Source organism: Moschus berezovskii, chromosome 20, assembly GCF_049115385.1.
Source record: "Moschus berezovskii isolate FMDL1 chromosome 20, NW_MosBer_1.0, whole genome shotgun sequence".
Classification (NCBI taxonomy): domain Eukaryota; kingdom Metazoa; phylum Chordata; class Mammalia; order Artiodactyla; family Moschidae; genus Moschus; species Moschus berezovskii.
Genome location: NC_142479.1, coordinates 61,813,438 through 61,837,551, shown reverse-complemented (window position 1 = coordinate 61,837,551; position 24,114 = coordinate 61,813,438). Strand labels below are relative to the sequence as shown.

Genomic DNA, 24,114 nt, shown 5'->3' with positions numbered 1-24,114 from the left:
TTCTATTACTGAGAGAATGGCATTTAAATTGACAGAGAATTCCTGCATCGTCTGGGTCTGAGTATGTGAGTACATTTTAGCCCAAATGTCCTGAGAGTCCAACATCTAGAGTCTTGCTTTCCAAAACGAAGCAGAATTTGCGGCTTTAACCAAGGGCCGGGCGTGGGGTGGCTGGCACAAGGCACGTTTCCTTCTCCCCAGACAGGCCCTATCCCACCACAGGGACAGCATGTCACTCTGCCCCATTACTCGGCCTGTTCGAAAAGCTTGGCTATGAAGAGATTGTGTTTAGGGTGTGACCTCCATCCACCAGGCCGATAACCCAGACCACTCCTGAGTCACCGGTATGGTGACCTCCTTTCTACTGTGTCAAAGACGAGCCGGGGTACTGAAGACTGTGCTTCTAGAAGCTGAAGTGTTCCGAGGACTTGCTCCTACAACTTCTCTTTCTGCAGAATCAGGAAAGAATGAAAAGGAATTGCCACCAAATCCTAAGAAGCAAAGTCCACCAAATGAGCGCACACCAGCCACTGCCTCTGCTGAGATGTTTGGGCAACCACCCATAAGAATCTCCAGCGTCATGATTATGGCACATACACCTTCTTAGCCCCTTCATGGATCACAGCCCTGTCATGGTGAAGGGGCTTGTGTAACTCAGTGAAGCTGTGAGTCATGCCACATGGGGCCACCCAAGAGAGACAGGACATAGTGAAGGGTTCTGACAAAACGTGGTCCACTGGGGGAGGAAATGGTAACTCCTCCCAGTATTCTTGCCATGAGGACCCCATGAACAGCATGCAAAGGCCAAAAGATATGATACTAGATGAGCGCCCCACCCCACCCCACCCCCAGATCAGAAAGTGTCCAATATGATACTGGGCAAGAGCAGGACGAGCAGAGGGCGATCGCTAACAGCTCCAGAAAGAATGAAGAGACTGGGCCAAAGTGCAAACGATGCTCAATCGTGGATGTATCTGGTGGTGAACAGAAAGTTAGGGCAGAGAGTGTCATTTCCAGAGCAAGATGCCCAGGGTATGACCCAGTCAATGCCAGACCCTGAACAGGCTGCAGAGGTTTCTCCACATGAGAGTGTCCTTTGGCTGAGGATTCGGAGCCTTGGATTCTGACACGGCACCTTCTCTTTCTCTGGTTCTCAAGGGGCCTGACCCAGGCTAGAGTCCAGCTGAGGAGCCACACCCAGCTCTGAGGGCCCTGAGCCCCACCAGTCTGGATGAACTGGGCTGTTTTGAAGTTTCTCGGCACTGGTCTCACACTGTTTCAGGGTTGGATGCCCTGTGGTAAGCACACACATGTCATCTGTGGCCTGGCACAGGATGAACCCCAGACAAGCATGACTGTTCCTGGAGTCTTAGTACAAAGATGAGCTCCAGGACCCGATTTGGAAACCACTCCTGCCACAGGATCACTTGCTCCCGGCATCACAGGGAGTGTTCGTGGGCACCTCTGCTGCCAGCACAGTCTGTTGAGATTGCAGAGAATCTCAATTGTCACTGAAAGAGGTAAAACAGTCCTCAAGGATGGTGCCACATCACACCTGGCTGGGTGACCTCGGAGTACCCCCTCCACTCATCATTTTGCTGAAAGTTTGACTTTTGTTTTTGGTTTGAAGGATTCATTAACAAAAGAAACCACTTGTCACACAATAAACAATTTCAATATTTACTAGAAGATGATTTGGCTTAATTTCAATATACAGCCATTAAAGAAGAGCAATAGAAACAACAGAGAAAATTATCAGCACACACATCACCACCTGGGGCCAACCAACATCCAGACTTAAACAGAGCTGGAAAGTCCCTCAGTAACAGCCATATGGAGTCCCAACTGGGAAAAGGTCCGCATCACGCAGGTGAGACTTTAATTGCAGTTTTGGAGGCTCCCGCTTATAATCCCAGGCTGCAAGCTAATATCTTCATCAGTGGATGTGCAAAAATCCAGCTCTGGTTTTTCTTTAACTTTTACAATGTTGTTTGTTTCACCTTGGAAGTCACAAGATTTTCTGGACCCCAGAACTCCAGGGGCTCTAGAAAATCCAAGCCTCATTCCCTTTCTTATCCAAAGTGCCACTTGACTTGCTGGGGACAGTTTGTGTGTTTGCAAGCAACACATACTCTGGGCAAGATCAGAAGTCAGTCAGAGGCCTGCTTTCCTGCTTCTGAAACCTGAACAAGGCTTCCTCTATTTTAATTTCCTTAACACCGCCCCCCACCCCTTTGCTGTCGAACCCAGCACAGTGACATAACACCCACACACCCGCACTCTGCTCACAGGCTTCTGCACGGCCTGGGTTTTCCATCTGCAGGGGAAGGCTGGATGGGTCGCCCCTTTGCCCTTCTTGATGCTTCTCTGTGTCTCTGCTTCACCCAGACTGTGCACATAGGCTACAGACTGTGTGAGAATGTTACAGCTGTGAGTTTTCTTTCCACAGTAGTTTATGTTCATTTTAGAAGCGTTGGAAAATGCAGATAAGCAGAAAATCCTTCCCAAAAGTGGCCTTGGCCAACATCTGGTTCTCAGTCCTCTAAGTTTGTGGTTCCTGCCTTTGGGGTCCAGCCCTCTGCATCTCAAGGTCCTATGGTTATTAATCAAGTCTTCTATTGACTTTAATTCACTAGACCTGGCCGAGGCAGGAGGGATCTAGGAACCAAGGTGCCTGCTCCAAGGGCCCTGGGAACCCACCTAACACCAGGGGCACATGCATGCACAGTTAGGCACTGCACACCCGCACTCACAGACGTGACACAACTGCACACTCACAGCAGGTCTGTGGGACTGGTGTGGCAACAGAGCTGGACTAGGGGATGGCTTCCACATGCCTTCCACCCACCAGACAGGGCTCTGCGAGGAGAGAACAAAGGACGCTGAGGATGCAACATCCTGATTCCAAAGATCAGAAAATAGAGGCCAGAGGAGATCAGAGTCGGGCGTTCTCAGATGTTTTAAAGGACAGGCTCTTAGTTTTGGTTCTGATGAGAGCCAGGCCAGCATTGGCCTGGGGTTCCTTTCTCAAGGCTGCGATTTGGGGTGGGGACACAGCAGTCCATGCAGCCTGAAGTCACCACCAGGGGATGCCACTGGCAAACAGTAAGTCAGCACCAGAGTCCCAGGCCTGGGAGCGGATGCTGCCGCCCCAGGGCTGCTCCCCAGTGTTGTTGGGATCCCCAGGAACTTGAGGGGCCTGCTACAGGCCAGTGGGGCAGGTCAAGGGTTCCTGGAAGCCCCCAGTGTCCATAAGCCTTTCACCACCCAAAGACTTACGGGTGTGATTCAGTCTTATCTTTATGGGTCCTTAAACAAAAGTGCAACGCACAGCAGGATCAGGGGCACCTGAGAAGGGTCCTTGTCATCTGCATGCTCCTGCTTCCAGGTGAGGTCTTCATTCAGCCAGGGGTGGCATATTCTTCCCACATGGAGCTGAGAGCTGAGCCATTAGGTAAAATAGGAGGCGTGGCTGTGCTGCCTCTGTGGGGCATTTTGTGTGCCTGTCAATGTCCCCTCGTGGCACACCCCCTGATATCCCCTCTGAGAGTCCTCTCACGGTTCCCCTCAAGTTCCCCACATGGCTGTTCCCCTTGATATTCTCCTCATGGCATCTCCTCAGGATGTTCCCTCCTGGCTTCCCCGGATGATGTTTCTTTCCTCACGGTGTCTTCTCCTAATTATCCCCTCATGGCGTCCCCTGATCCTGTTCCCCTCATGGTGGACCCAATGGTTTCCCCCATGGCGTCTCCTCATGATGTTCCCTTCATGGCTGCCCTCATGGTGTCCTCTCATGACATCTCCTGATGACGTTTCCCTCCTGGTGTCTCCTTGTGGCATCCTCTCATGATTATCCCTTCGTAGTGCCTCCTCTCTGGGTCCCCTCATGATTCCCTTCAGGATGTCCCCTCATGGCATCCCCCCGCGTGTCCAGCAGTGGGGTCCGTGGCGGTGACGAGGGCTGCCCACGTGTGTCCTGTGGTTTCTCCCGTGCAGGACAGTCTCCAGCCTGCGGGCAGGACCATCATGGAGTGGAAGTTGAGTGAGTGTGGCCTGTGTCTGTGTCAAATGTCTGAACCTCCCAGCTCATTCTCCATACAAGTTTGGGTTTTCTCTGACTTCAAGCAAATAAACTGAAATAAATCCTAGAAATGGTTTTTAACTGAAAAATGTGTTATTCATCGAACGCTTCAACCATCCACTCAGATGACAGACAGTGACGAGCCCGGTCTCTACGAGGGCACGCCGCCAGTCGGTGAGGCCGCATTGCTATGGTTTGCCCAGAGTGTTTAATCCTCAGCATTTTCTCTTAGCCTCCTAGAATGTGTGTTTTGAAGGAGATGCTATTTTTACAGCGTGGTGAGAGAAAAAAAAGAAAGACTACCAGAAGCATCCCAGGTTTATGTCTTTCATGTTTGGTGTATTTAAGTGAAGGTCTATGACTGATGGATTCCGTGTCTGCGGGGCACAGGGCATTTCTCAGGTGGGGCCAGAGTGGGAGGTTTCATCCAGATCAGCATCACTCAGGCCTTTAGGATCAGAGACTTTCCTTAGTCCATGCACCCCAGAGCATGAACCCTAAGTCCCCTCGGTGGCCTGGTAGGGAGGGGTAGCTGGGCCCAGGTCACAGAGCTCAGGCCCTGCTCTGTGCCTCACAGGAACCAGGGGAACCCCAGCCTGGGTCACAGGGTAGCATCCGTTCCTGCAGGTGGTGGCAGGGCCACACGCAGAGTCCTGAAAGCCAGGATGGATGATGTACCTCCCCCACCACCTGTGCATTGGGGAGGCAGAGAGAATCTGAGCTGAGGTGTGGTGCTGCCTTCCCTCCTTGGGAACTTTCCAGCAGGGCAGCCTGTGACCCAAACTCCAAAGGCACCCCGACTCCCACAAGTCTCTAGGCAGCAGATCGGGGAGCACCAACAGGGCCACATCCAGGGGCACACTGGGCTGGTGGCAGAGGTAACAGCCTGACTCTTGCTGGAAGTGACAAGACTGAGCTTTCTGCCACTGGTGGGAGCAGGGAGCCATCGATGGCAAACAACTCTGAGTGACAGTGGTGACAGGCACCCAGTCCCTTCCGCGCCCTCACTTGCCACCCCTCACCCAGCCTGCAGGACCCTGCCTGCCTCAGGCACCCATGAGACAAGGGGCGTGAACCCACAGCCACTCTCTTCTTACATGGGGAGATGGGCACGCTCCCCATGAACTGGGAGGGCAGGTGGTCTGAAACCAGAACCCTTTGCAAGAATAGGTGGCTTTCAGCCATGATGGGGAGATGGACATTTTGAGATATCTGGTTTCAGCTGTTAGCTGCCCACATAAATTTTATGAAAGAAAATAAACAATATTGCACCATTCCAGGGAAATGAATATGTTAAACCCAGTTGGTCTATGTGGCCATGGGATGTGGCTGGGAACCCTAAACGCTGGAGAAGGGTCAGCCAGATGCAGAGACATTTTTGAGGGACACTCTGTGGCTTCCCTGGTGGCTCGGATGGTAAAGAATCCACCATCAAAGCAGAAGACCCGGATTCGATCCCTGGGTCGGGAAGTACACCTGGAAACTGGGAAAGCGAATGTCTACCCACTCAAGTATTCTTGCCTGGAGAATCCCATGAACCGAAGAGCCTGGCAGGTTACACTCCATAGGGTCGCAGAGTCGGATACAACTGAGCACACACACACTCCTTTGCTTCCATCTTTCCCACACAGGGTCACCCTCAGGTTCCTAACCATCGCTAATCTAGAAGCTATAGATCCTTAGCCATCCTGGACAACTGTGACTCATGAAGTAGGGGTTGCTAGCATTGACTTGTCCCTGAGAGGAACAGGCCAAGGAGAACCAACAAAGATTTTCTGCGAAGAGCTCTGAACAACACCTCATTGCAAACTCTATGACTTTATTTAGTTTAAAATGACACACAAAGAGACAGAAACTAAATAGCCAAACCACATAAAATAGGCAATCTTTGAAACAAGCTTTCTCACACTGCAGAGTCCTCAGTGCTGATAACCAGGTCCTGTGGAGCCCAGAGCCCACTGAGTAAAGACAAGCACATATCCCTGTGGTCCCGACTCCACCACCATGTTCCTGGGAGTGAGTTACACTTCAGACATCCCTCCCCAGGGTAGGGCTGTTACACAGATTGATTCCCTGTTCCCTTCTTCACACAATTGCACAGCATCCATTCACCCAGCACATCCCAAACAGCTCAGATTCCTAACTCCATGACATCTGACAGAGAACTTCCCTCCCAGTTATAGGCATTTGTGTTCCTTTCTCCTGATGCTGCGGTGGGCCCCGTTGCTCAGTCTCTGGGCCACTCACCATTCTTCCTCTCCAGGCCCAAGTCCTCATTCATTGTTAATGGCTACCGGGGCTGTTGTGGAGAGGTCAGTCCTTCCCAGCCTCTGGCGTTGCAGGGAGGCCAGGACAATGGTGACCACGTGGACCTCAGTCCTTCAGTTCTGGGACCCTGGGTTGAGGGGCTAGAAACGTGGCAGCTCTCCCAGGGCCGAGGCTCCCACAGCAGCCAGGTTCTCTCCAGGCTCTCTGGGCCCACCGGTGCCGGCATCCCCTCCTTGTTTGGAGGATTGTGGCCTAGAGGGTGAGTCCCCCTCCGCTGCCTCCCTCTTGGCCCAGGGTGAATAAGAGAGGATGGTGAGTCCCCTCTTAAGCAGAGCTGAATCCGCAGACACCAGCTCTACATTCTGCTCCAGAGAAGAGGAGTCCAGAATGCTTAGCTTCCAGTGGTGCAGGTCTTGCATCTGGGGTGCATCTTGGAGTCTCACCACCCACCACTCTTCAGGCTCCAGCAGCAGTTTCCAACACTGGCCTGGGGTCCTCCAGGCCCTTCTTGGCTTCATCTTCTGGAGGTAGATGACATCACAGCAGCCCACCAGGGAGAGGACCTGCAGGTCCAGTAACCAGGCCTTAGTCTCAGCAGGGCCCATGTTCTGGGTGGTGCCCAGCTCCAGTACCATGGGCTCCCCCAGGGGCAGGTCCACTTTGAAAAACCCCCGCCATGGAGGAAGGGGACTTGGCCAGTGGGAGCAGGTAGGGAGTCCCTCAAGTCTCCAGGGAAGGCCCTGGGTCCAGTCAGCATCTTCAGCACCCAGGCCCAGAGGTACCGCATCCTGAGGCTGCAGCTCGGTGGGCACAGTATGATTGTGCAAGCCCATGTCTTCTGACTCTACAAGGCCTGACGCCAGGGTGCCTGACCCCCAGCCCACAGCCCCGCCCTGTGCAGGCTGCCCTTGGCCCTGCCCCGAGCTGGGCCCCATCCCCGGGGATGACCCCTGTTCAGACCACGCCTCAGAATCATCCATCAGCTCAGAGTCCCAATCTTCATCTTCCCAGTCTTCCGACTCCAGCATCCGTTTAAAGTCCAGAAAGGCAACCTTGAAGCAAGCGAAGCAGAGCCTTAGCTGGCTGCCATGTTGAAGATGATACATCCAGGACACGTAGAGGTAGGACAGGCCCTCTGCCATATACCGCTTGCTGACTGGAGGGCACATGGCCAAGCTGCCTGCCTCCTGAGAGAGAGACAGCAGGAGCAGGATTGGCTGTGATCTTAGGGGGTCTGGCCCACAGGTGGGGGCACAGTAAGGTGCAAGGGGCAGGGAGGAGCGGCAAGAGAACAGAGAGGAGAAAGATGAGGCTCACCAGGAGAAGAATTTGGGGTGGGGGTGGATGAACTGGGTCAAAATAGAGGTTGGGAGGGAAGAAACTCTGGAATTAACTTCAGCTGATGCAAGTGTTCTGTCCTCTGGGAGCTGCAAAGAAAAGCAGTGAGGTTAGGGCCCCCTCTAACCTTAGGGGAGGTTAGGGCAGGTACCGTGCAGGGAGGAGCAGGGCACAGGAAGGCTTTGGGCCCAGCCCCATCCCTTTTACTCTGTTTAGCTGACCTGGGGCCTGTGGACCACACAGCCTCCTCTCACCCCTCCAACTCCTCACCCCCCATCTCAGGGATCCTGACACCCCACCAGCCTCACCTGGGGGAAACTAAGGGAACCTGACAGAACCTGGCTTACCCTGAGACAACCAGAGAGAATCTGTCAGAACCTGAGGGAACTTATCAGAATCTAACCAAATGGTTAACCTGACTTAACCAGATGGAGCATAACAGAACCACCCGCACCTGAGCTGGCCCGTCTGGCCTGAGGCCACACTGGAACCTGGGGCTTTTCAGCCTCCAAGCCCCACACTCTGCCAGCCTGTAGGCCCCAGACAACTTCTTACTCCAAAGGGCTCTCACCCTTCCTGGTGCCTCCCTCCTGTGGGTAACCCTGAGGGGAAAGGAAGGATCCGAGCCAGCCTGAGCATTTAAAGGGCCATTCCCCATGGTGCTCTGGGCTCATTTGCCTATTTCCCATGAGCCTCAGCCCACCAGGAAATGAAACTGCTGAGTCATCCTCCCTCCCCACCCCCATCCCAGAAGAGTCTGTGCAGCCCCCAGGGAGGGCAGTCTTACTCCCCTAACCCTGTCCCCAAGGTGATTGTGTCTGTGATATTCTCTCCTAGAAGGGTGAGAAGACTATCCCCATCACTCTTTCAATCCACAGGTTTCTGAAATTGTGCGGGTGAGCGTCTCCCTTATGGTCATTGTCCCGTCCCGGGTCCTGGGCGACCTGCTTGGTCAAGGGCCCTGTCCTTCAGTGGTTGAAATGGATTCCTCCTTTGTATCTCTTGGTTAAAATTTTTTTTTAATGAATATCAGAAACCGATTGCCAATTATTTATGTTCTAAGCACTGAGAAATGGAATATTTTCTGGCATATCAATAAACAAGGATGTCCCGTCATCAGTGGATTGCAGCCCTCCAATATGAGCCAGTGAACCCTGAGGGAACTCAGGAAGAAGAATAGCTGCCATCTAGACTGTAGCCAACTCCCTGCCAGTGAGCCCTGAGGAAAGAAAGCTCAGGGTGTGAAAACAGAGGAAACTGGCCCCATAGGGCTGAAGTGCATAACAAAGGCGTGATTTCAGGGAGCCCATACATTTGCATCTTCCCATGTACAGAAACAGGCTAAATTCCTGAATTTGGGTTATCTGGTTTTAATTTACAAAAAAACTTTTGACATTCAGGCTACCTGTCCTTTGTTGCAAAACTTCTGCAGAACCTACTCCCCCACCTCTGCCTCCTTGGAACAAACAGTTCTCTCACGGTTGTTTCAGATGCTACCACCTGGGCTTAAGTCCTAAAAATTTCTGCAGAATAAAACATAACTTTCAACCTTTAGGTTGAGTGTATTTATTCAATCGACAGCACATTTCTGTCTCTTTAGCTCTTCTCAGAGCTAAACACTTTTAAAATAAAGTATTCTTTAAACAAACACTTCTTTTGAAAATATATTTTAATCACATTTTACACTTTTGTGGTTCACTGTTTCATTTTGTTCAAAGTCATCTGTTTTCAAGAAAATATTTTCTTGGTCTTTGTAAAGAACATCTTCAGTTCTCCAAGACCACGTTGTTGGTTTCTTGCATCTTCATATTAACGCTTTCACATTTTTTTATTTCCTTTGCTTCTTTAATTTTTATCTTAATTTAAATGTAAGTAAGTTGTTTTTGTAAAAAAAAAAAATTATAATACAAGAGAATACATACAGGTAACCCCCGTTTTGCAAAAGTTCTCTTGATGCCACTTCTTTTTTATGAAAAGTGAAAGTGAAAATCACTCAGTGGTGTCCAGCTCTTTGCGACCCCATGAACTATACAATCCATGGAATTCTCCAGGCCAGAATACTGGAGTGGGTAGCCTTTCCCTTCTCCAGGGGATCTTCCCAACCCAGGGATCGAACCCAGGTCTCCCACCTTGCAGCCAGATTCTTTACCAGCTGAGCCACAAAGTCCTATGTTAATATCCATTTCTGAAATCCCAGGCTGTTTCAGCTTATGAAAGGTTTCATAGGTAGGCTTTGGTTGAATAATGGGGGAAATCTGAGAATGGCTTTTAAAATAATTTGCTAAATTAATCATGTCATCTAGTCCTTCCTTCCAAACCAGTACATCCAGCTGCGTCTGCATCTTCTCCCCAAGGACGTCTGACGAGTGTCCCCAGGTGAATGAGTCTTCATCTAGGCTGCTGGTCACAATGCCTGGGTCTGCCAGAAGACCCACCCACCTCTGGAATTAGATGACAATAAAATTCCTTGGATCAGTTGTTTCCCAATTCTGCTGCATGTTAAAATTGTCTTGGGACCTTGAGAAATCCCACATTATAGCATGTGGCAGACACCCTGATGTGACCCCCTAGGGCAGTCATGACCTCCTCCTGATTGGAGGGGAAAATGTGAGTTGCTTCTAATCAAGGAAGTGGCAAGGTAATGGATGTCATCCACTTGATTACATTACTTTATACATACATACATACTGCATATATTATATATGACACATTATTTTCTATACATACATATACTATCAGATAGTTATATCTTTATACATATACACATCACCTACATGTACACACACACATGTGTACATGTGCAGACTCTTGCTTTGTCTCCCATGTACTTAAGGAAGGAAAGCTCCATGCTGTGAACTGTGGCTGGAGGCTGGAGGTCTAGGGCCCCTGACTCTCATCTGCTGGGCAGGGACCGTGAGGGACAGGTGGCTGCTTCAGGTGGTTTGGAAGAGCTGCGGACTTGGAGGCTGGGAACATACTGTGACCTATAGGGACACCCCCTCTAAGCCTGGGACACTAATGAATAGCAATGACCCTCAGGGTGAGTTTTCACTTGTCTGCTGAGCTCAGTGAGCCATCACCTCCCCAGCACTAGTCTGTCCTCCTCTCTACACACCTTTATCTTTTCCTCCTTGTCAGCCACCCAGCAGAGAAGGCAATGGCAACCCACTCCAGTATTCTTGCCTGGAGAATCCCAGGGATGGGGGAGCCTGGTGGGCTGCCATCTATGGGGTTGCAGAGTCGGACACGACTGAAGTGACTTAGCAGCAGCAGCAGCCACCCAGAGTAGATCACTAACATTGACTCAGGTCTCTGACATAGAGAAGAAACTCAGAACACAAAACACAATCATCGGGGGAATCATTCTCCTATCCCCTTTTCAATGCCCATGGTTGTCAGGCTTCAACTCCACCTGGGACATATTTATGGCAGAGTCTGTGCCCCCAACCCCTTACCTGATCCCAGCTGCCCTTTCCAGAAGATGAATGGTGCTGAAGCCCGGGGGGCTATGTCCCCACAGCAAGGAGTCCAAGCACAGGCCTCTGAACCCTGGCCTGTTGGAACTTCCTCTCAAGCACCCAGGCCCTTTCTGCCATCTGCTGCTGGGGCTCACAATGGAGGGGGTCTACCCTCAACCATGAGTTCTCATGGACTCCAGCATTCAAGGTGACAGCCTTGGCTCCTGGACCCTGGGTCTAAGTGGGGATGGCTACCTACCTGACTTCCTGGCTGTGTGTGTGTGTCGCATAGGGGAGAGCAAAGGCACTTAGACACCCAGTGGGGGCAGTGCCCCTCCATCTTCCCAGTCCCCTCCCCGTCCCGGCAACTCTAGATCAGAATAGAGGATTAGAGGACAGTCATCTCTCTTCCTGTGAATCTGGTCATTAGTTTTTCATTGATCCATTTACACATCTATTCGACAGGCACCAACAACCCCTGACCTGTGCTGAGCGCTCACCCCCGCAGGATGCCCAATTATCAGAAGAGGGGCCAGAACAAAGGGTCAGCATGGTGCCAGGACAACAGGAAAAAGGCCCTGCAGCAGCTTCACACACTGGGGGCTGGCACGGATTCCAGAGCAGTTCCCAAGCGGGAGGGATGGCAACTCATTCTCAGTGTCATGGAGACGTGGGCACAGGCTTCCCAACATCCATGTACCCTTCAGAATGCTCGAGAGAGTCCACAGGAGGAATGATCTAGAATTTATGACACCCTGGGGAGCTTCAAACCCATGGATTCTCCTCTCAGGTCTCTTCAGAAACCAAAGGCAGTGGCTGAGGGTGAAGACAATTATGGACACGAGAGAGACAGAAGGAAATGATCCCGCACTACAGAAAGACTACAACTCATTTCCACAAGATGTCAGCAAAGACACTGATGCTTACAGGAATAAGTTTAAAATTGCAAAACTGGATGTCCATTTTGGAACAACGTGAGGAGTGATAATCAGGAAACAAGATCAGTGTCCATCAGTAGGAATGCTTGTGATATGGCCACACCACGGATCATGAACAGTCACAGACAACAAGCTTCAAAGAAGATATGCTGTGAAGTGATTAACATCTGTTCAGTGAAAAGAAAATATCAGGTTGTAAATTATGTACATAGCATTGCTTTGATTTTTTAAAAGAAAAAATCTGTGGCTACCAGTGCAAGTGTCAGATGTGATGTGTGCAAGTGGATTCTTGCCTATCTACACATGTAAGTCTCACAAGTCTGGGAGACTCTGTGCTGTGCACACCCATGTTGGGTATCACATGTCTTTGAGCACGTTCAGTTCAGTTCAGTCACTCAGTCGTGTCCGCCTCTCTGCGACCCCATGGACTGCAGCACGCCTCCCTGTCCATCTCCAACTCCCAGAGTTTACTCAAACTCATGTGCATTGAGTCGGTGATGCCATCCAACCATCTCATCCTCTTTTGTTCCCTTCTCCTCCTGCCCTCAATCTTTCTCAGCATCAGGGTCTTTTCAAATGAGTCAGTTCTTAGCATCAGGTGGCCAGAGTATTGGAATTCAGCTTCAGCATCAGTCTTTCCAATGAATATTCAGGACTGATTTTCTTTAGGATGGACTGCTTGGATCTCCATGCAGTCCAAGGGATTCTCAAGCATCTTCTCCAACACCACAGTTCAAAAGCATCAATTTTTCAGCACTCAGCTTTCTTTATAATCCAACTCTCACATCCATAGCCTTGACTGCACAAAGTAATGTCTCTGCTATCTAGGTTGGTCATAACTTTTCTTCCAAGGAGTAAGTGTCTTTTAATTTCATGGCTGCAATCACCATCTGCAGTGATTTTGGAGCTCCAAAAAATAAAGTCTCTCACTGTTTCCCCATCTACTTGCCATGAAGTGCTGGGACCAGATGCCATGATCTTAGCTTTCTGAATGTTGAACTTTAAGCCAACTTTTTCACTCTCATCTTTCATCAACAGGCTCTTTAGTTCTTCCCTTTCTGCCATAAGGGTGGTGTCATCTGCATATCTGAGGTTATTGATATTTCCCCTGGCAATCTTGATTCCAGCTTGTGCTTCCTCCAGCCCGGTGTTTCTCATGATGTACTCTGCATACAAGTTAAATAAGCAGGGTGACAATATACAGCCTTGATGTACTCCTTTCCCGATTTGGAACCAGTCTGTTGTTCCATGTCCAGTTCTAACTGCTTCCTGACCTGCATACAGATTTCTCAAGAGGCAGGTCAGGTGGTCTGGTATTCCCATCTTTTTCAGAATTTTCCACAGTTTATTGTGGTCCACACAGTCAAAGGCTTTGTCATAATCAATAAAGCAGGAGTAGATGTTTTTCTGGAACTCTCTTGCTTTTTCAATGATCCAACGGATGTTGGCAGTTTGATCTCTGGTTCCTCTGCCTTTTCTAAATCCAACTTGAACATCTGGAAGTTCACAGTTTACGTACTGTTGAAGCCTGGCTTGGAGAATTTTGAGCATGGCTTTACTAGCGTGTGAGATGAGTGCAATTGTGTGGTAGTTTGAGCATTCTTTGGCATTGCCTTTCTTTGGGATTGGAATAAAAACTGACCTTTTCCAGTCCTGTGGCCACTGTTGAGTTTTCCAAATTTTCTGGCATATTGATTGGAGCACTTTCACAGCATCATCTTTTAGGATTTGAAATAGCTCAACTGGAATTCTGTCACTTCCATTAGCTTTGTTCATAGTGATGCTTCCTAAGGCCCACTTGACTTCACATTCCAGGATGTCTGGCTCTAAGTGAGTGATCACACCATCCTGATTATCTGGGTCGTGAAGATATATCCATTCAAATGGGTATATCTTTCCTTTTCTCCTTTGCCTTTCACTTCTCTTCTGTTCACAGCTATCTGTAAGGCCTCCTCACACAACCATTTTGCCTTTTTGCATTTCTTTTCTTTGGGCGTGGTCTTGATCCCTGCCTCCTGTACAGTGTCACAGACCTCTGTCCATAGTTCTTCAGGCACTCTAGCAGATCTAATCCCCTTGAGCATGTAAAGAATGGAAACACCAACATCAGTGTGATTACCTCTGGGAGTGATATTGTGAGTTATTGACTTTTCTTCATTGATTTCCATACTTGCCTAATTTTCTAGAATAAGTATGTGCTATGACTGTACCTCTGGAAGCTACTGAAAGCCCTTGGAAGTGCTTCAAGGGTGGTGGTAAGGTCTAGACCAGCCCCTTCTGGTTGGAGTCCTGAGCATGGATCTTTTCACTGCCTGCCTCTCCTAGGTACCCTCCAGTGCCTGCCTGTCAGGCTGCCATGGACTGAGAACCCTCACACTTCCAGACTCTATTGAGGGATTGGCACTCTGTGAATGGACAAGACAGTAGGGTGAGCACTGTCCCCAAAGGGCCATGACAGGGCTGGGTTCTCCTTCCCAGGGGCCTTCCAGTGCCCAGAGCCCTTGGAGGGATGACTCTAGAGCCTCTGGAACCATCCTTAGGTTCTTTCATGTCAACCCTTATGTCTGAAGTTCCACAGTAGCCACAGCCACCACATCCATTCAGACTCTGTGCGGCTGTGCACACATCCATCAGCTACGGCATTGACACAGTCACTTCCAGGCATCAGAGGCTCCAGTAGTTGTGGTCACCATAAGAAGAGCCAGATTCAGGGTGAACATCCCCCCAGCAAGTGATCATCACGTCCTCCCCATGTTCCCACAATCAGTGATCATCAGCCCAGACCAGCCCTGGTCACGCACTGTTGGGAGGCATGTATCCCCTTGACACTGTCCTTGACACAGCTGTCTCCACCTCAGGGAGAGATTTGAAAATGAGGTGTCTCGATGTCCCCTACTCCAGAGCCCCTCAGAACCATCCAGGGAGAAACAGGTTCATCCTGTGAGTTTGCAATGGCTACCAAAAACAACACCACTCAGCAGCTTGAAGCCACATAATTTCTCCTCTTGAGTCTGTAGGTCTGGTGTCTGCAATGGACCCAGGGCTGGCTCTTTCTGGAGGCTTCCAGGAAGAACCCCTCCCTCCCTGTTCCAGCTTCCAGAGGAGCCACATCCCTTGGCTTGTAGCCCCTTCCTCTGTCTGCAGGCCAGCAGTATAGCATCATCTCCTGTGGTCTCTGCTTCCATCCTCACAGTCTCTCTGACTCTGACTTCTATCCCTCGTCTCGTGAGGATGCTGGTGACGCAGTCGGTCCCAGGCTATCCCCCCATACCATCTCAAGGCTCCTAACTTAAACAAACCTGCAAAGCCTCCACTGTGTGTAGTGATATAGTCATAGGTCCCAGGATTAGTGGACATCTTCGGGGACATTGTCTAGCCATCTGCTGACCCATCCTATGCTCTCATTGATTCCTGTCCAGCTCTGAAATTCTGGAAAGATCTTATCTCTCAGGACATATGGGAAGTGCCCTGACTTTCAGGAGGTGACTTCTGCAGGACCAAACTGGACACTCACATGTGTCAGAAGTGGGGGCTCAAGGCCACCCTCTGCTCCAAGTTCTGGGACAACTTGTCGCAAGCGTCTTCCCAAGGGGCTGAGTAAAACTAGGCTCTCAGAGCACACACCTCCTTTCCCTTTTGCTTTGGCCCTTCTCATGCCCCACACCTGACAGAACAATCTTGTCGTTCAGTCACTAAGTCATGTCTGACTCTTTGAGACCCTGTGGACTGCATCATGCCAGGCTTTCCTGTCTCTCACTATCTCTTGGAATTTGCGCTGAAGATAGAAAAATCTGAAACGATAAAAATCTCCCATCAATGTTAGACATGAAGAGGGTTCTACTGCCCAGAAGTTCCCAAAATGACATCTCTGCACAAACCATCCATCTTTCTAAAGGTCATCCTGACAACCCTTGAGAAGAGAAGGGATTCATCCAATTATAGTCAGTTGGGGCCACAAGACCCAAAAGGCGCATTTGCTGTGAGAAGCAGTAGTAGAAAAGAAAATGAAGAATTAAACAGATTCCCTGCCTCTTCCTGGCCAGAGGCGCAAGTTGAGCCTCAAGTCTCCAACGGTCATTCCTTTCCTGCACACATCCTCTTCCTAGTTGGGATCTTGGGATCGTAATGTCAACTCCCGTGGTGGCCCCACTGTGAGGCGCCCCTTTCCTGGAAACTCTGCAGCCCAAGTTCCTGCTACAAGACATGGCCTATTAGCATCATACAGCAAAATCATTTACCTCATTCTGGTAAATCCTGGTGGCTCGGACGGTAAAGAATCTCCCTGCAGTGCAGGAGACTCAGGTTCAATCCCTGGGTGGGGAAGATACCCTGGAGAAGGGAACAGCTACCCACTCCAGAATTTTTGCCTGGAAAATTTCATGGACAGAACCTGGTGAGCTACAGTCCATGGGGTCACAACGAGTTGGACACGACTAAAGGACCAACACTTGCACTTTTTTCCAGCCCCAAATCTGAGTCTGGCTGGTTTGTATGGAGGGCTGGGCATGTCTCACCACACATGAAGGTCCAGCTGCAGTGACATAGTGTGACTGGATTCTAGAGCCCGCTGGGACTCCTCCTGCTGGGACTGACAGCCCACCTGCCCACCCGTGGGACAGTACGTGCTGAGGGCCTATCCTGGGCTGGGGAACTCAAGGGTTAAAAAAAAAGGACAGGTCATATGAGTAGTTCCATGTCCAGTTTTTAAAGGAACCTCCATACGATTCTTCACAGTGACTTATCAGTTTACATTTCCACCAATAGTGCAGGAGGCTTCCCTTTTCTCCATGCCCTCTCCAGCATTTATTATTTGTAGATTTTTTGATGATGGCCATTCTGACCAGTGTGAGGTGATACCTCATTGCAGTTTTGATTTGCTACTGATGAACCTATTTCCAAGGAATAGAGACACACACATAGAGAGTGGACATGTGGACACAGTGAGGGGAGGGAAGGGTGGGACGAACTGGGAGATTAGGGTTGACATCTACACACTACCATGTATAAAATAGACAGCTAGGGGAACCTGCTGTAAAGCACAGAAGCTCAGCTCAGTGCTCTGTGATGACCTAAATGGGAGGGATGGGGAGATGAGGAGGGGAGTCCAGAAGGGAGCGGAAGTATGTATGCATATGTTAGTAGGTTCAGTTCAGTTCAGTTCAGTTCAGTCGCTCAGTCGTGTCCGACTCTCCGCGACCCCATGAATCACAGCACGCCAGGCCTCCCTGTCCATCACCAACTCCCGGAGTACACTCAAACTCATGTCCACAGAGTCGGTGATGCCATCCAGCCATCTCATTCTCCGTCATCCCCTTCTCCTTCCGCCCCCAACCTTTCCCAGCATCAGAGTCTTTTCCAGTGAGTCAACTCGTCGCATGAGGTGGCCAAAGTATTGGAGTTTCAGCTTTAGCATCAGTCCCTCCAATGAACATCCAGGATTGATCTCCTTTAGAATGGACTGGTTGGATCTCCTTGCAGTATAAGGGACTCTCAAGAGTCTTCTCCAACACCACAGTTCAAAAGCATCGGTTCTTCGGCAATCAGCCTTCTTCACAGTCCAACTCTCACATCCATACATGACCACGGGAAAAACCATTGCCTTGACTAGACGGACCTTGGTTGGCAAAGTAATGTCTCTGCTTTTTAATATACTATCAAGGTTGGTCATAACTTTCCTTCCAAGGTGCAAGCGTCTTTTAATTTCATGGCTGCAATCAGCATCTGCAATGATTCTGGAGCCCAAAAAAACAAAGTCTGACACTGTTTCCACTGTTTTTCCATCTATTTCCCATGAAGTGATGGGACCAGATGCCATGATCTTTGTTTTCTGAATGTTGAGCTTCAAACCAACCTTTTCACTCTCCTCTTTCACTTTCATCAAGAGGCTTTTGAGTTCCTCTTCACTTAGGGAAAAGGAGTCCAAAATGGCAGTGGCTAAAAGACAAGGAAGGGAAAAGCCCATGAAAATAGAACAGAGGAAGGTCAAAGGAAGGTCCAAGGACCGGGGTGAGGACTGCAGGTAGAACAGCACTCCTGACTAAGCTCAATTTGCATAGGGCAGGCCCAGGGGGAAGAAAAAACATATAAAAAGAGGAGCCAAAGGGCTCTGTCTCTCTCTCTCTCTCTCCTGCACACTGGGGCGCTCTTCTCTTCGCGTCTTTGGATCGACGTGCCCTCACGCCTCAAAGATGGATTTTCCTACTATCTTCTAAATAAAATAGAGCTATAACACTGATTTGTCTAAGAGCTATAACACTTTCTGTTCGAGACCTGAGAGCTACAACGCGGTCTGTCCAAGACCTGAGAGCTGTGACATGCTGAGGGGGCTTTAATATTCGTCACTCCAAATCTTTGTTGTGATGAGACAAAGAACCAAGGAGCATACACTCACCTGACACATGTAACTGATTCACTTCATTGTACAGCAGAAACTAACACAACATTATAAAGTAACTATATAATTACTATATAAGTAAAAAATTTTTTTAATGAAAACAAAATGGCTATTTCTTGCTCTGCATGCTGTATTTTAATGAGGTATGCATGTGTGCTAAGTTTCTTCATTCATGTCCAACTCTTTGCGACCCCATGGACTTCAGCCCGCCAGGCTTCTCTGTCCATGGGATTCTCCAGGCAAGAATACTGGAGTGAGTTGCCATTTCTTCCTTCAGGGGATGTTGCCGACCCAGGGATCGAACCCATATCTCTTTTGTCCCTGCGTTGGCAGGCATGTTCTTTACCACCAGCACCACCTGTGAAGCTCTTTGTTGGGGAGGGGCTAACAATTATCTCCTCAGCAGAGAAACACCTTAATTTCAGATGGTAAAAGTCCAGGTCAATGTTAAGGAGAGTGTGACCACACCTGGGGCGTGTCCCTGCAGTGTGTGGCACGTGGAGAGGCAAAATGCATAAGGAGGCACAATCTGCATTATATTATCCCCCAGGAAGTCCCTGAAGCTTGTGCTGCCCAGAGACTGGAAAAGGCACAAGGCCTGCTTGAGGGGAAGGTGTCCTTTGAGGTCAAATCTCTAACTGGAAGCAGCTAGGACTGCCGCGCAGAGAGTCGGACACGGCTGAAGCGACTTAGCAGCAGCAGCAGCGGCGGCGGCAGAGAGGATGATGGGGCCATGACTACATGTGAAACTGGCCAACAAAGACCTGTCAGGACAGAAGGGGAACAGATGCAGCTGAACACTGTAATTATATTAACTTCTAATGGTCAGAGGGAAACAAGTGAAAATGACTCTTATGCCTAGGTGCATACAATATGAAAATGAAAATCCAAGACTCTCGATATTTCTTCAGATTTATCATGGCATGCAAAATTTAATGTTCTTATAGAAGCACGTGCCTCTAAGGGAAATTGGAGCACGATGCTGGAGGCCCCCACTAGTGTGTGACCCCCATTTTACCCCAAGGGGTGCAGAGACAGAAACCAGTGGCTCTGTACATTATTTTTCAGTAAGCTCATGAACCTTATTCATTTTTATGGCTGACTTTGAGCCTTACTGGTGTAAGTTGGTCAGAGAATTGTTATGTGTCCTTGTCTTTGTGGCTTCTTGTTCCTTTTAGAAATACAACTCTAATTTTATCGGTAAAATCAGTTTAAAAAAAAGAAAGGAAATCAACTGTCAGGTAAACTTTACGGAGCACATATATTCTTCACAGCAATGACGGTGTCTCTCATCCTCTGGGCCTTGCTGGGTGCCTGCTCCCTGAGAAAGCAGAGATCTTCCTTTTCATCAACAGGCAGCATCCCTCTGAAGAGCTCTCTGTAGTGAACTTATGCAAGAAACTATTAAACCGTTCATCTTCTTCATGGCCTGGGAGGAGGAATGAGAGGGGAAAGCCAATAAAAATCTAGTGAAATGCTTGGGCCAAATGATCCCTGGTTGGGCTTCCCTGGTGGCTCAGATGGTAAAGAATCTGCCTGCAATGCAGGAGGCCAAGGTTCCATCCCTGGGTCGGGAAGATTCCCTAGAGAAGCAAATGGCAACCCACTCCAGTTTTCTTGCCTGGAGAATTCCATGGGCAGAGGAGTCTGACAGGCTACAGTTCATGCGGTCTCAAAGAGTTGGACACAACTGAGCAACTGACACTTGCTGCACATATGGAGATGGTAGGGCTGGACTCTGCTTTATAATGCAAGAGCAACGATGTAAATGTTTAAGATTCAAGTACTTAGACTTCACTGGAATTGGCAGTGATCCCTCCCTCGTCTTGATTACTACAATACTTTTCAAGAAGGTTCTGTTTGGTGAGTCATTTGATTGTCTAAACACACTTTTCTTTCTTGTCAGTGCTTGATTCCAGCTGGGTCACTTTCCCACAGATCCAAGCCCACAGGAGTTTGATGGCTTCGTGGGTTGGGTGGTTTCTCTGGGCATGACTGGCCATCGAGATCAGATTCCCGGACACGCTGGCGGAGGCTGTGTCTGGGAAAGGCACTAGCCCGCACTGGCTCTGAACCGGTCTGGGGAGACAGGGGCCATGCCCGGGAATTCAGCGGGTCAGGAACTGTGTGACAACGGCCTATCCTGAGGATGGAGGTCACCAAGCCAGAGAAGGAGCAGGAATGTGTCCACTCCACAAACATCTCTGGAATGTTCTGAGCCTCAGGAACGTGGAAGGCTAAATGGGTGAAACCATTAACTTCTGCAGCACAAAGGTGCGGGTGATCTGGCAGCACATGGTGGGTTCGGTCTTCTTCCTTCTGAGGATTTCAGCCAGTGTTTGCGCTTAGCTCCCCACGCCATGGGGTCCTGAGCTGGACCAGGGCAGTCATCCTGGTGCCTTTCTGGCCTGTCAGCCCTGCTGACCCTCATCTTCTCTCTCACCCTTCTCCATTATGAGAACTCCTGTGTCCGGGGTTCATGGGGCTGGTCTTTGAGCCATGGACAGGGTCTAGGTGCCAGGTTCTGGGCCCTGCTGGCTTCTGGACCGTGACTCTGGCTGCATGAAGGCCATGTGAGTCAGAACTTGAGAGAGGTCCAATCACTCAGTTTGTGGCAGGTCTCAGTGGGTTATCTGAGTCACGAGGGGGCCATTGGTCATCTGTGGGACATGGCTACTGCGGGTCCTGTGGAGACTGGCTTGGGTATCGATTGAAGTCGGACCTGGTTTACTAACAAGAGAGGAGGGGTCAAAGGACCCAATATATGGGAAAAGTTCTAACATCACCCAGTGGTCTAGGTACTGGTTCTTTAACAGGACAGCATTTTGGAAGCACCTGCAGAGATCAAAAAGACATCAATGCCTGTGTCCCATGTAAGAATTCTGATGTCACTGGTAAGGGGTGAATGTAAATTTTCTTTTGCTTTGTAGCAAATTACCAAACTTAGTGGTTTACCAAATAGTACACATTTATTTTCTAAGTTTCCATGGGTTAGGAGTTGGGACATGCTCTGGCTGGCCCCCTGCCCAAATTCTCAACCAAGGTGTTGGCCATGCTGTGTTCTCTGCTGGCAGAATTCACTTCCTTGTGGTTTTAGGGCTGATGGATTAGGCTTTCCTGGCTGTCAGCTGGTCCCAGAGGCAACCCACAGTTCACAGACAGCACGGCTCTTCTCCCTCTTCAAGGCCTCCAGGAGAGAGCAAGAACTGGGTAAGAGTCGTACTTAATCTTAGAGTAATATCAATGCAGGAGGGACACTTTGCCCATAATATAACCTTATCATTGCAGGAGGGACATTTTGCCCCAAAGCGTAATCTCATCAAGGCAGAGAAACCCACCACCTTTACCACTGCTCTTGGTTGGAAGCAAATCACAAGCTCCACCACTAATTTCAGGGAAGGTGTAACTGACTGTAACTGAGGGTGTAACACACCTCAGGTGTGTCTGCTGCGTGCTCCGATGTGGCCACTGGGACTCTTCAAAGCTCCCAAGAAAATTTTAACCTGAAGCAAAATCTGGGAGCCACTGGGAGTTGAAGAACCTTTAAGCTGCCCAATTCTGCTGCTGCTGCTGTTAAGTCACTTCAGTAGTGTCCGACTCTGTGCGACCCCATAGACGGCAGCCCACCAGGCTCCCCTGTCCCTGGGATTCTCCAGGCAAGAACACTGGAGTGGGTTGCCATTTCCTTCTCCAATGCAGGAAAGTGAAAAGTGAAAGTGAAGTCGCTCAGTCGTGTCTGACTCTTAGTGACCCCATGGACTGCAGCCCACCAGGCTCCTCCGTCCATGGGATTTTCCAGGCAAGAGTACTGGAGTGGGGTGCCATTGCCTTCTCCATGCCTGATTCTAGAGGTGGTCTTTTCTCCTTCCTGCAGGCACTGCGCAATCCAGGCCCAGCTGCCAACTACAGATTCCTTCATCCTGGGATGCTCCACTAACATCTTGGGGGAGACATTGCTGGTGTGCTTGAATATATCTGTTGAAGTTTGGAAAGAAGGATTGATTTACACAATTAAATTGGCAAATCATTGTAAAAAGCTGTCTATCTACATTCTTAACATTGTTAAGAAAAGCAACTTCCATTTAAATTGCATTTTGTATACAAACAAAAGAGAAGTACCGTAGACTGAATTGGTCCCTTCAAAATTCATATGTTGAAGCCCTAATCCTCACTATGAGTACATTTGGAATAAGATCTTTAGCAGATAATTGGTGGTAGTGGTTCAGTTGCGAAATAATGTCTGACTCCTTGCAACACCATGGACTGTAGCCCGCCATGCTCCTCTGTCCATGGGATTTTTCCAGGCAAAAACACCGGAGTGGTTGTCATTTCCTTTTCCAGGGCATCTTCCTGACCCAGGGATCGATCCCAGGTCTCCTGCATTGGCAGGTGGATTCTTTACCACTAAGCCACCTGGGAAGTAGGAGATAATTAGGGTGAAATAAAGTCATAAGAGTGGGGTCCTAATCAGATAGGGGTGTGACCTTATAAGGAAAGAAGGCTAGATCTCCCTCTCTCTGTGATGTGATGACACAGCAAGAAGGTAGCAATCTCCATAGTCAGGGAGAGGGCTCTCACCAGAACCCAACCATCCTGCACCCTGATCTAGGATTCAGTCTCCAGAACTGTGAGAAGTGTTTTTGCTGTTTAAGCTACTCAGTCTGGTATTTTCTTACGGCAGCCCTAGCTGACTAATACAAGAAGCAAACTAACAAAAGTATTCCAGAATAAGAATTAGAAGAAGGAAAGTAACATCATGGCCTTGGAATTGTGGGATATACTTTAAAAGCCAAAAAGTTTTCAAAAGAAACGTTTAACATTTGATTATCAGACTCTAAACAAGTCTGTGTTTTAAAGTATCTGTTACCTACATAAATACAGTCCACTGATCTTTGACAAAGAGGCAAAGGCAATACAGTAGAGAAAAGATAGTTTATTTAACAAATGGTGCTGGAAATAGTGGACATCCACATGCAAGAATATGAATCTATTTACAGATCTTGCACAAAAAACTAACACAAAGTAGGTCATAGACCTAAACATAAAGTGCAAACTGTGAAGATAATAGGATAAAATCTGAGTAACTTTGAATATGGCAATGACTTTTTAGATGTAGCACCAAAGTCTCAATTTATCAAAGAGATAATTCATCAGCTGGATTTAACTAAAAATAAAAACTTCTGCTCTGCAAAAGACAGTCATGAGAATGAGAAGACAAACCACAGACTGGGAAAAAATATTTGCAAAAGACGGTAAATCGCTTCAGTTGTGTCCAACTCTTTGTGACCCTGTGGACTATAGCCTGCAAGGCTCCTCTGTCCATGGGATTCTCCAGGAATGAATACTGGAGTGGGTTGCCATGCCCTCCTCCAGGGGATCTTCCCCACCCAAGGACCAAACCCACATCTCTTACATCTCCTGCATTGGCAGGCGGGTTCTTTACCATAGTGCCACATGGGAAGCCCTTGCAAAAGGGCTGATCTGATAAAGAACTGTTATCCAAAATATACAAAGAACTCTTGAAACTTACCAATAAGAAAATAAACAACCCGATTTAAAACTAGGCAAACAACCCAAATAGAAACCTCACTGAAGAAGGTATATAAATGGCAGATAACACATGAAAAGATGCTCCAC

The 24,114-nt window shown here is 48.9% G+C and overlaps 1 protein-coding gene and 1 pseudogene across 1 annotated transcript; one reads left to right on the top strand and one right to left on the bottom strand.

Moving 5' to 3' along the window:
- Positions 1 to 346: 346 nt before the first annotated feature.
- Positions 347 to 2,401, top strand: LOC148774770 (NADH dehydrogenase [ubiquinone] flavoprotein 3, mitochondrial pseudogene; annotated as a pseudogene).
- Positions 2,402 to 6,077: 3,676 nt separating this feature from the next.
- Positions 6,078 to 7,518, bottom strand: LOC129537941 (testis-expressed protein 19.2-like). Its single transcript, XM_055397830.2, has one exon. The coding sequence runs from the start codon at positions 7,516 to 7,518 to the stop codon at positions 6,490 to 6,492; it is 1,029 nt and encodes a 342-aa protein (XP_055253805.1). The 3' UTR covers positions 6,078 to 6,489.
- Positions 7,519 to 24,114: the final 16,596 nt, after the last annotated feature.